Consider the following 13,370-nt stretch of genomic DNA (forward strand, 5'->3'; position numbering starts at 1 on the left):
TCTGTTTACAACCCAGACAATTTGCAGTTCTGGAGCCTAAGGCCTGGTCTGTGCGGTTTATGACTAATACAAACAATCCCACGTGACTACAGTCAAACAGCTAAACTAGCTGAAGTCATACTGAACACGCACATGCAGTTGCTTGTGATATCAGTTGAACAGTATATTCATGTCTTAACCAGGGAATAAACTCACAGTATTTTGCAATGGCATCCAGGTTGGCAGTGGGATTAACTTCACTAAAACAAGTGATGTTTAAACAGTACAAAACACCCCCCGCAAACGGCACCTGACTTATCTGCTCTTTGACAGCAGAGACCTGAAGGGAAGAGAAGGAAGGATTGTAGCAGGCTCCTATTAGCACCATTTTCCCACTTCCTGGGAAACTTTTCCCTCACTGCGCTGGGCAGGCAAGCAGCAGGAAGGCAGGAGCCAGGGCTGTGCCTCTCCCCAGGGATGCAATGGGCTGCAAACCTCCATCCCTGGGTTAGGGATGCGCTGGGACTAGGGCAGCCACATTGTGGCTGTTGGCTCTGGCCACATCTTGTCTGCACGAAGGCAGGAAGGTGTCAGCTTGCCGATTCATTCCTGTTGGGCCTTCTTGAACCCCACTCTTGAAACACTGCCAGGCTTTAAAATTGGGACAAATTATTTCTTCCTTTTACAGGACATGGTAGTATCCACAGGTTGGGTATATTAGAAAGCACAGGTACTACTGTTACAAACAGGAAGCAAAGCTCGCCACCCAGTATCTAGGTTGTCTTTTCCACGCTGTTGCATTTTATTTTTGTTCTGCCATGATTTCCAGATGCTAACGGAGAAAACGTTAATGTTAATTAATTCTTGCGGAAACGTTAACTCTTACATAAAGAATCCAGAATCTTCTTTTCAACAGCATCTACTCAGTGCCGGAGGAGAAAGCTGGAGTCCATTTTAAGCCTTTCCCAAGACTTTAGATGTACGGGAAAGCTTTCCTACAATATTCCCGATGGTCATTCTAGCAGAATTGTATTTAACAAAGGTATCCCAACATATATCTCTTCCATGCAAAAAAAAAAAGAAAAAATGGAGAAAAAAGAAGGAAATTTAAAAGAAAAAGAGGATGCAGGACTTGTCATCAGAAGGTATATGCAAACAGGACAGCAGAAGTGTGGTAAAGGAAAGATGAAGAAGGGTAAAATGCTGTTTTCACTTTCTCTGAAACAAGTGACAAACTTGTGGTAGGTCTCATTCAGAAAAGGGGAGAGAAGCGACGATGGATGCTCGAAGGCTGGATTTAGAATTATTACTGGAGTAAGTTAGAATTGAGAATGGGTGCTGGGGAAGGCACCAGGGCACGTCTTCTGCAGCTACTACTGAAGACATACTAAAAGACATACTTACATGGCTGAGTCTCACCTCCCGTATTTGGCCAGACCATGTTAGAGATTTCCCTGTGGTAAAAGTGCTGGCATATTAGAAAAACTTGCCTGTATATGCATGCTGACAAGCCCTTTACAACGTAAGCTAGATCTCAACATAATCATTAGATTTTCTAAGGTTACAAAGGACAGTATCAAGAGTTGGAAACTATGCAGTACGCAGCAGCCATTACTGACTGACGTACACCACATTCAGTTAAAACATCATAACTATATATATATAGTATCTGTATTTGCTTGTCTTTGATGTGCTTTTCCCAGGGGTATTTGTTTAGAGAAGAGTTGAAAAAACTCAAGCTTCTACAAAGTCTGCTTGTTACTTGAGGTTTTTGGCTTAAACAGTTGTGAACTAGGAGTTGCATGAAAATTTCACCCCTGACTGTGTATGCCTTGGACATTGTACACTTCTATTTTCTCGTTTGCACGCACAGAAAGAAAAATTGTAGAAAATGTGAAAATTTTAATTTCAAGCTTAAACTGCAGACTTTTTTTCCTTTTTTTTCCCCCATAAAAACTATGTAGACGCATCAATCAATTCAGAAGTAACTCAGCACTGATCTTCCAACGCACAGAAGGGGCTTAGAGCTTAGAAACCTATCTTAAGGACAGGCAAAGTAAAGGAAGAAGATGTAGCAGGAGGCACATGCCTACGGGATCAGCTTCGGCTCCCAGTTTGCTATTTGCCTGTGCGCAATCCCCTTTCTGTGCAGCAGCAAATGCAGGTTAGGTACTGTTCCTCCTCAGCTCGCTGGGAATTTCTGTATTGGCATCACAGGGAGTAGCAACATCACTTCATGTGCCTGTAACTTATGCTGTGTACCTTGCAAATCTATGCTAGGTTTTATTCCAACAAAGGCAGAAGCTGTTTTTGCAACACAATACCTATGAGGAAAGAGAAATTTAAAAAACTCACTGATTTACCATGTTAAAAAAAGATGGCACATTTATTGCTACATAAATGTTATATACATAGTGTTTTCTGTTACATTGACAGAAATTTTTTTGAACTTCTTGCTGCTGGTTGGAAAGGTTTATCAGCAATACCTTGAAATTTGACACAGGGTACAAATCTGCAATAAACCAACAATGGAAACTGGAGAACAAGATGAGAAGCAATTCATCTCGGACAATTAGCTCTTACAATACTCCATAGGTACTACACGGTATGCTAGAACCCTACTATGGTCTTACAATGCTATTGTAAATTTCTGATATTAATGAACAGGTTATGGTAAATAACCCTACATTTTTACTACCTAATATAGTAAAATAAAGTAAGAAACTTTTTACTGAAAACTTTTTCGATTTCAAAAATCTAGAAAGAGTAATATTTAGAATTCAAGAAATTTTCTTACAAGATTATTGTATAAAAGACTAGCTACAGTGAAAAATAAGCCAAATGTTTTTTTCTTTCTATTTTATGAAGGAAAGCTTCTGGGCATACTGCAAAGTCTAATATAGCCAAAAAGACAACAAGCTTAGAAGGAAAAAGGCCAGGCAGTGGCACGTGATCACTTTCACACGTCATAAGCAACAAATTTGTTTAGCTGATAAACACTGAAATGAAGAACAAGGCCACAGATATAATCAGGTGTTATTTGATGACATATGCAAATTAAAGTAATAGACATGAGTCCACTAATTCCACAAACTGTTTTGTTAGGAACCATCCAAAACATGAGCTTAAATTCATTAGTTTATTTTAACAATCCATCTTTTGTTCTTTCAAATTAAATGACTTCATAAAAATTACTGGTTTGTTCCTGTTTTGTGTGTGAACCAATTGCCAGTGATGAAAGATGCACTATATAAACAATAGCTCAGACAACCTTGGCTTAGGGAACTTCCTCCCATGGTCATTGCAGTGGAAGACAGTTTCCATGGAAGTTCAAAGGGATCTTAACCTTTTCAACACATCTCTGACAAAGGAATACTTATGGACACTGTTCTGGTGGAGAAACATTTAAAGGTTTAATGCTAATATGGCTTGGGAGGGGTCATTTGTTTGTATTTGATTCACACTATTTTTTTTCCTCCACTGACAAGCCATACAAAAATGACAAGATAATGTATACAGTAAGGAAAAACTGGTGACCATTGCTCTTATATTCCATTACATAAGTAAGCCCACCGTACTGGTGGCTGTATCATCACACTACCTGCCACGGTGAATTTAGGATTTTACCATTCACCAAAATTACAGCCTGAAAAAAATCTCCTTTGTATTTTAATGCATTTTGTGCTTACGTACAGCTAACACTTTACATGTACTATATGTAGTACTTACTGCTCGGAAAACAAAGCAACTCTAACAAAGTAGATTCTCCCCACCCAATTTACACTTCACGTTACAAGCTTTACTATGAAGCCTAGAAGCCTAAAAAGGTTTTGTTTATAATTAGGGAAAAAAAAAAGTTTGAGGAAAGTCTGAGGGAAAATAAAAATCACTTTTTAAATCCAAGAAATGTTACGGTCACAGCATTGCTCCTGCCTGCAGCCTTCACCAGGCCTCTTACTGGCTTGAAGCATGGAGCTCAGTATGGAAGGGTAACTATGACCATAACTGTTCAGATTACCAGAGACCAAAAGTAACATAAAAAAAGCTATACCAAGGAATAGTTTCCTATTGCATGGAAAAACACTAGTCATATGGCAAAAGGAGAGGAAAGGGCAACAAAAGACTTTTCCCTTCCTTTTTTAAGACACTAATAGGTATGCTGGGAATGCTACGGGTCGACGGTTGTCACTGCTTTGTTCTCTGAATGTGAACAGCTTTAGTAAATGCTGGCATCCAGCTGAAATTTTATCAGCTTTTAACATGTTAACTTTTCCCTTTATATGTAGACCTTTACAGTTCCGTAACAATAAATAAAATTTGTAGTTACAATGCATTTGTCAATTCAGTTTAGGCACAAGGCAACTTCCACAATGAGTGGAGAGATCACAACAGTCTCTGATTGTGCAGAAGCGACACACTGCTTGCAACAGAATGATATGTTCAGAGTATTTCATGGGCTGAAATTCTATCTGAAGATCTTGTATCTTCAGTCCTGATGCAGGTGTTGACCAGTAGCTTTGATCATAAGATTGCATTTGGGTTTCTTGCTTCAAGTGTTTTCTCCTGTCGGGTTTGTGTCTTCATATACTGTTAGTTGTCTGTGTCCTTGTGAAGAAAGGTCACCTTCTGTGTATCCTACCAATAAGTCTGGAATTCTAGAAAGAAATTTGGGAGAAGAAAGGGGTATTAGGAAGAGAATCAGTAAGAAGCACAATATCAACACTAGTGAACTAATTTAAACTGTATCTTATGGCATTTTCAGTCAGTTAAGCGCAAAAGAGAATCACATTGAGAGGCCTTGAAATCCTTCTTCCCAGAGATACCCAGATTGAGTATGGTATATTGAACAGTTTACTCTCAGGAACATTCTATTTGACTCTCCGGATATGGGAGAAAGAATAATCTGCAAATATCAGACCTTTGATTTGTGTTTGACTTTGTTCTCTAAAACAGGCAGGAGATGGTGCCTGATGTCATCACTACCGTTGAAGGTACACCTTGCCATACACCTAAAGAGCCTGCACAGCCTTTTCCTGTCTATGTCACACTTTAGTCATCTTACAAAGTTATTGCAGTTAAAAAAGCAAAGATACAGTAAACTTTTGAAAGTGGTTCATTGTATTAATATGGCAAGAACAGACTATAAAGCCTGCTGTAAATGAAGAATTCTCTGACAATTTAGAAGTAGTCTATTGCTCTGGTATGAAATAAAACAAATTAAAGGCATTCAAAGCACCTTGTTTTCCTAAAGAGAAAAACCATTTCATTTACGAAGAAAGAAGCTGCGTATAAGGGACAGGGAAAAAGTACTGACTCGAATAAGGCTTGGTTTAAATGCCGTTTTGCTGCTTTCTAAGGAACACCAGGGAATAATAAACTTACATGGGATACATTCTGGCAAGATGCATGCCTTTGCCTTAAGCTAAAATAGAAGCAAAACAGTCTATATACACAAAAACAAACCTCCCAAACCATAAAACTTAGTAAAGTTGCGGGTTAAGATAAGGGCATTGAACCCAATCTCTTACTCTTTTTGAAAGTGGCAACAGTTCTACTGTTTTAAAAGACATGGAATACCCAGAATTTTCTCTTCTCAAAATCAAGTTCTTCCCAATTACTTAAAAAACCCAAGCAACCAACAACACGTAATAAAACCAAAAGACTAATACTCCTGTAAGGCCTCCCCATCAGCATGTTTTAAATGAACTATTGCATATTGGACTACGTGGGGCTTTTGGAAACACTGATTTATCTTGCGAAGCTGAAAACAGTACTTTTTAAATCTTAACTATCTTCACTAATGCAGACTGTGAATTAAGATAGTAACTATCTGTTACTATCTGTTGGGCCATCTCTGTTGGGCAAATGATATGGGTTAGAACAACTGGCCTTAAGCCAGACAGCATATCTCTCTGAGACAAGAAGTCTCTCTGTTTGTGTCAGCACTGGGAAACAATACATGGATTTTTAAATGAACTAATGTGATATTTAGACCATTTAAAGATGTATAATTCATCTCTATTATGCGTGGCTTATCTAGCAAGCTGTTAACTTCCTCCGATGTCATGCCAAGAAGGCCACCTGAGCCAAGAGATGTAGCCATTGGCAACGATGCACAGAAATGAAGAGACTTCAACGACAATTTCTTCGGGGTTTGTTTTATTATAAAACTAAACAAATCTGCATGCTTTTGCTTCTGCTGGGAGATATGGAAGTACTCAGCAGCATAAGAAGTTTGGTGCTAGTGGCAGCTTAGTAACTAAGAATAAACATACCTGGATCTCCCGAATTTTAGCCAATAGAAAGAAAGCAGCAAGAGCCATTGCCCTCTAGACAAGAGACGTACCTGGCTGGTGTTCACATATGACCCATAGGGTTGGTAGTTTCACTCAGGCCAGGGTGGCTTCCTGGGTGTGGTGTTGGCGGCTCTGCCGATACGGCAGAAACTTTTTCTTCTTCCCTTCTCTTAAGGCAGGCTGCTTTAGGGTTCAGGTTTCGTTCTGTAACAAGAAGAACGATTCTTAACATCCTATACACTGATACCAAGGGGAATATCGATACATTAACCACTGTAGTAAAGATAGCTATGCAGCTTCCTTCTGCTAACAACGTGTGTCCCCATGTTAAAATGCCGGTGTCTAAAGCTGCAGACAAGCACTACTGAAAATCCTACCAGGCATCTCCTAAACTAGTATTTTTTTTTAAAAGCCAAACTTTACTAGCTGCCTACACAGACCTTCAAAAAACTTCAAAGTACCACCTCCCTTGTCACCAGACATTGCCAAAGTGCAAAATTAAAACCGTCATTTACAATGTAATAAAATAGAGACTTCTGCGTTTTGTTGGTATGTTGAAGTCATACCAACCCTACTGACATCACACTAGTTTTAGTAATGTTACTGCTTCTTTCTTCACCTTAAGTATTAGCCTGCTGTTAGAACAGGGGAGGTAGAATGTCGTAAGTCGATAGTTCTCTTCATACCCTCAAGCCTGTGAAATCATCTTGTGCCCACCTCACTTAAATCGAAAGAATACGATGACAGTCACACAGAGCAGAAAGTTGTTTTGGGTTTTGGTTTTTTTTTTTTTTTTTTAATAAAACCATATTTCCTCTCACATTAAAAGTCAGTACTTTATAATAGCCAGTTGTGGACTAGCTATCAAGATATTTCCATCAGTATGTTTCCACATCCCCAATTAGCTTCAATAGATGTAGATTTAGATCTAGGTTTCAAATAATGACAGTTTCTAAAAGTCGGCTGTTCCTGTTCTTCCAAATGGCTTTTCATTAATCAAAATATAAAAGATGTAAATTGCAATGGCGAGGAAGACACACAAAAGGTATGCAATATATTCTACCAGCACACGTTGAATTGAATCAACTTTTTGAGGTATTTTTCTCACTGTCAGTGAATTCGGTTTTGCAGCTTAAGACTGCAGATGCAATTGTAGCTGTAAGGAGACTGCCAAAACTGAACAGCCAGCAAAAGCCTTTCTCGTGCACTGCTCAGGAGCCCCTCTAGCAACTGCAGTTTGCTGACCCCGTGCATTTTACAAGGGGTAGAATCTAGCTAATCTGACAGAGGCAATTTTGGATGGACTTGCTAATTCTGCTTTCACCCAAGTCATTATCAACAGCCTCCTACTGCATTTCCTAAGGATGAGCACTCCTAAAGAGTCTACTGGAAAAAAACACTGCTAACTTTCCTTAATCACAGTTTTCTTTGTTTAAATGTGGCTTGCCTTGAAGTTTTAAAGAAGATTTAATTATGTTGCAACTTTGAAAGGATGTTAATTTACAGTGATTTAGGAAACGGAGATAAAAATGCTAGCAAAATGCTAGCCTACAGTTAGAGCTTAAATTCTGAAATGTTTCATTTTGAATAGCACCAATCACAAAATGAGAAGCTTCATTACCAGCAGAGAGAGGAAATCGCTTATACAATTATATAATGCACTGGTGAAAGCTCTTCTGGGCGCCACACAAAGCTCCGGTCACTCACTTTCAGGAACAGGTGCAAAAAAGATGGCCGAGATAGAACGGGGAACACAGCCTCTCTCACAAGAGGCACAGTGTGCTTGTGATAGGCTTCCTCAAACGCACAGAGAGTAGAAGGTGAGATGTAAAGGTGATGAAGGAAAAGCTTCCAATTTACACTGCCCGTAGAGCAGGTCCAATTTAACTGTAAGTGCATTTAGAAAAAGATTTCTGCCACAGACATAAGGTTTGGAAGCAACCTCTGACCAAGGCAAAAGTGACTTCACTAATTTTCACACAGAGCTTTCTGTAGATTATAGGATCTGTGAGAACAGGGAGAAGGACTTGATGGGTCCTTATCTTCCACAGACTATGGCAAACATTTTCAGACCGAAACAATTCCTAAGATCAAAGTCTCAGAGACACTACAATAGGGCTTTACGGTGACACTAGTTGGTGTCTCATCTGCACAGTAACTAGTTACTCTATATGCCTTGGAAGAACTCTGACTGGAGACAGTGCGTTTCTTTATTAAAAACTGGGTCAGTAAAACTCTGCCTGAAAACACATCATCTCATCCTTACTACAAAGTATGTAAGCCTGTGTTAAGTTATTCACTTTGTCACTTTCAATAAACTTTCAACAGTTGCTTTGGTCTCCTGTGCAAAATGCCAGCAACAAATTAGGAAATGGAAGTAAAACCACGGTACGCAAAAATAAAATGTCGACATCATTCAGTGACAGCGGTGATTCAAAGATGTAGCGCATTAAGCAAATATGACCGCTGATATCATCCACATCTGAAAGACTTTTGCAGTCACTTGATGCACTTTCATCAGTGAGACACGAAGGAAGATGGTTATTCACTAGTCGGAAACAACAAAACATGAGGACACTCACCCATTTAAGTGCCAGCTGCATAGACTAGACTATTTCAGTTGGAAGGGACCTACAACGATCATCTAGTCCAACTGCCTGACCAAAAGTTAAAGCAAGGTGCCTCAGAACTTGTGACACAAGTTTAAGGGGAGACTAAAAGTCAACTGTAGCTTCACCAACACACAAGAACAGAACAGTTGAAGAACTAAACATGATTCCTAGAACAACCTTTCCTTAAGGGAGTGAACTGCACAAAAAATTCTTCCTTCTGCACCTACCAATAGGTTTATTATTTCTGCCCTGGAAAAATTTAAAAGAATCAGGGAAAGAAAATACATCCAAACCAGCCCTGATTCAATTAAAGTAGAAGTAGGTTTCCTTCCTCCTCCCCACTATATGTTTAATGCAAAACCCTAAGTAAATGCAGTTAAACTCGCTACATTTTAGTATTTCAATTATGCTGCGTTCATCTTAAAACAGATCTCTTATTTTTGCTAAAGTTTCTGTACTACTAAATAAGTGCTTGTTACAACTTAGAGCAAGATGTGTCAATATTTTAATTAATCAATTTACCTTGAAAACACAGGTGAAGAGATGGCTAATTGCACAGGAAAAAAACCAGAAAGATCAAAGTATAAACCTAAGAGCTCCCCCCTTTTTTAAAAAAAAAAAAAAAACCCCAAGCAATTCTTTGCTTTTCCTGAAGAACTTCAACATCGTTACAGAACAGCAAACATACTTATTAGTAACTTTTGAGATCTGCAACAGTAGATGCACGAGACTGACACTCTTCCATGAACAAAGCTACCACGCAAACTGCCACAGCACGATGACAGGCTACTGACCTCTCACTTGCTGCTCTAGACTGAGGATGACTGCCACAGCCTGGTGAAGAATAAGCAGTTTCGTCTGTGGTTTTTCACTCTTCAGATGAAGCTGACACATACGGCCAAGTTCTTTAAATGCCTCATTAATATCTCGTACACGCAAACGTTCTCTAGCATTATTTGCCATTCTCCTCTCCTTTTCTCTTTCTATTTTCTGCTCTGGGTTTAAATCCTCATCTTCATTAGTACTGCTGCAAGAAAGTATCAATAAAAGTATATTGAAATATCACTGGTATTTCAAACAAGCGATCCTGCTTCTGGTTCAAAATTTTCAGTTGATGAAATTAAACTTCTTCTCACTTAATCTATTTCATATGGAAGTATATTTAGATAACTAAGGAAGTGTTAGATATCAATGCTTAAGTATTCAAGGTAATTCTTGCTGTTCCTGCCTTTTCCTGAAAATAAATGTTAAATGGTTTCTGCCTGAAGAATATCCACAGAACGTTGTCTACAGATGGTAAACACCTCTAGGAGAAGTAGTGGCAACGTGCTGCCCGTTGAAGCAAAAGATGTACCCCAACTACCACTTCACTCAATTACTAACGAATGTTCAAATAGTGAAGAGATAACACAGCCATCTTGTCAGGTGAAGAATAAATCATGTTCAACAAATAGTTTTGCTAGTTTCCAATAGATCAGCTTATATAAAGAGGCATTCAAGTAATTTTCAATTTAATGTACTTATTAAAACGTTTTAGTTTTGTTAAAGACCTTCCTGGCCAATTTTAGAAGTATTTTTTCTCCTAATACCCAGTGTAGAGCTGAACAGTTATATTTAGAATTCTTGTATCACTTCAAATGATTATATTAAGTTGCATAGCCTTTTTTTAACATAGGACTGTCCAACAAAGTCTAAAACTGTGCAAAACCTCAGATCTACTAACATTAATACCCAAAAATGCCATTAGACTCATGTGATGGTATAGACTCCACTGCCTGCGGTTGCAAAATTCTGATTGTATACTGTTATTTCAAATTTCAAGGCTTGTGTCAGGCCTATCAGGCAGATCCAGAAGCATTTTACTCAGTGTCAACTCCAGGTTTTTTGTCTGCGGCTTGGGTGGGGAAGAAGCATTTAAAAAGGATATTTACCTATCGTATTCACCCCAGCCTCCAGGTTATCGGGCTGCCGCTCTCCGTCACTACTGGCTCACATTTAAAAGCGCAGCCCTGGCCCAGGTACAAAGTATCACAAATTTCTCATGTTCTCCCATCCTCTATTCTGGGCAGGGACCTCTGAATTATATCAGATATTAGACAAGGCACTAACATCAGGGAATGCATACTTCTCAGGTGATTTTCCCTGAAATTCCTCTATCTTGTATTTAAATAGATACAAATACTGTACACTACTTACTTATTTCAGCTGCCTATAAATATATGCACTGAGGTTAACGCCAAACCCCTGAAATAAATTTATCAAATTTGAGGACAACATGCTACAGAGCATTAACAAAGCACAAATTCTCTAGGTCACGTCATCAACCCACCTTGTTCTGCCTCTAGACGAGACCTTGATATCCTTCTGGGAGGACTCATCATCTGATTTCATGTCATCCGATGAGGGGGGTTCATGTATGTTTTCATCCTTCTCCTTATGTTCAGACTTGATTTCTGTTGGACCTATAGCCACAGACTGGCTCTGTAAGCCACCTGACAATGCTGCAAGCAACCAGAGACCAGTGTGAGTATCATCACAGGAGTGAAACATTTAAGATCATCTCAAGCAGATATTGTCAATGGGAGGCCAGAGCTGAGCAGAAGTCTCGGAAGACAACAGGAGGAACTATGCTCCGGCAACAGAAAGAAATGAAGTCCTGGTAACACTGCTGTACTTGGACACATGTCGTGGTTTGTAAAGGGACCATAATTCATAAAGCAGCTTGATCAGTAACAGCTTAATGTAAGAAAGACACTGTTAAAGACAAACGGACATTTAGCAAAGTAAGGAAATTTACACCTCATGTCTGGGCTGCAAATCTAAGTGCAGAGCTGCACCGACATCGAGGCTTGGGCTTAGGCCAAATGTGCAACACACACATCCCTAAACGGTGCAAGCATGCTAACAGATAAGCTGACTTCCGTTTTCTATAGCTTACTTCTTCAGGCTAAAAATTGAGAGAACTGTAAACACTTGTGTGGAATGACTTCCTTTTATTGGCAAGACTGAAATCTGGCCTCAGCTCACTCTGCAACGCTCCTGGCTGATTCGGAAACAGCTGCAGTGCTACAAATGGCATCATGGCTCCCTAAGCCGGAAGAATGTGGCTGTGATGCAGAGTCTTCTGCTGAAGCTATACTGGGACAAGTCTGACACAGGGATGCCCTCAAAATTGTTGCAGGAATCCCTAGCAGTGGTGGTTTATGGGATTTATAATGAATTTTTATTTCTCAGCATTATCTACGTCCCTATCACCTGTGCTGATGCAAGTTTACCGAGACCTACAGCCTCACTGGCTCTGGATTATTGCAGACCTTGTTCAGCATTTAATACTGCTGGAAAGTTACCTCTGTAGCTTTCTTGTGTTTTATGATTTAGTTCTGTGCTCTGAGCAGAAACTGTACCGGGAAGAACTGAATGGTTGCTGTTGAGGCTGACACTTTCTTCCCGATGAGTCCCAACCTAAAGCAAAGCAAAGCAAACACTTCTATTACAGGTATGATTCAAAGAAATGGTCCAAAACCAGAAGTTTAAAAGACTTAAAAGTATTTGCTGGATTAGAGACCTGAGTTAAAGCTCTAGCTCAGTAAAGGAAAGATTTAGTTGAAAGATGCTGTTACACTACACCACTTGATTTCATACCTGAGGATTGTAATATTTGATTAATTTTCAATTCCTTTAAACTAATACAACTATCAACTCCAGTGCTTAGAACATTTTGATCCTTAAAAGAAAACCATGGGGAATAAAGGTCTTTACCACATGTAAAAGGTGCGTATACAGATATATACACACATGTATTTATAAAACATATAAATAACATCTCCTTACTTCTTGTTTGCTGAAACAGGATTAAGAAAGAACTGGATCTAATATCAAAATATTATTTTATTCACTTTAATAATTCTCTCTCATTTGCCTCCTTTCTCAGCTCAATACATTTAGTTTAGTCCCATTACAGAATCTTACCATATGAAAATAATCCAGGCAGCTAACTATTCTTACTACCTCTCACTATTGTCTAATCTGCTCCTTCATAATACATCACAATTAAATTTCTAAGCAGCAAGCATCGAGATGAAGAATCTTAAAAAATTCTAGTTTTGTGTAAACTTGAATTAAATGATCCTTATGCAAGACAGCTATGAGCGCGCATATCTAAGATTGAAGAGGTATATTTGTTAAAACAGCTGCAGCTTGATACAGAATACTGTTATCAATGCAAACCTCTAGAAAAAAAGAATATTCTTTTGTTTGAAAAAGGAAGAGGTAAAGACACACTGCCTGTATTTAAATAATTTGGAATGCAGACCATTTAAAGCTTTTGATTCCTAAAGACACAAAAATACTTTAGATATTTATAATATAACCAACATAATACAATTAAACAGTTAAAAAAACTGAACAAAGATGAGGGATTCTATTATTATTTGTACAGTTACAAAAATTGGCTACAGATGAAGCTTTTTATTGGAACAGTAGC

General features: G+C 38.7%; 1 protein-coding gene across 3 annotated transcripts in view; it reads right to left on the reverse strand.

The window, feature by feature from the left end:
• Positions 1 to 1,464: 1,464 nt before the first annotated feature.
• The window catches only part of TCF12 (transcription factor 12), a 174,126-nt gene continuing 162,220 nt past the window's right edge, over positions 1,465 to 13,370 (reverse strand). For all 3 annotated transcript variants that reach the window (XM_059823915.1, XM_059823914.1, XM_059823913.1), the window contains 5 exons: positions 12,235 to 12,349; positions 11,217 to 11,388; positions 9,682 to 9,914; positions 6,326 to 6,479; positions 1,465 to 4,634 (listed from right to left, as the gene is read on the reverse strand). In XM_059823915.1, coding sequence (XP_059679898.1) covers positions 6,337 to 6,479; positions 9,682 to 9,914; positions 11,217 to 11,388; positions 12,235 to 12,349 — 663 coding nt within the window. In that variant the 3' untranslated portion in view covers positions 1,465 to 4,634; positions 6,326 to 6,336. The remainder of the gene's footprint in view (positions 4,635 to 6,325; positions 6,480 to 9,681; positions 9,915 to 11,216; positions 11,389 to 12,234; positions 12,350 to 13,370) is intronic.

The sequence above is a fragment of the Gavia stellata genome, chromosome 13 (genome assembly GCF_030936135.1).
Source record: "Gavia stellata isolate bGavSte3 chromosome 13, bGavSte3.hap2, whole genome shotgun sequence".
NCBI lineage: Eukaryota > Metazoa > Chordata > Aves > Gaviiformes > Gaviidae > Gavia > Gavia stellata.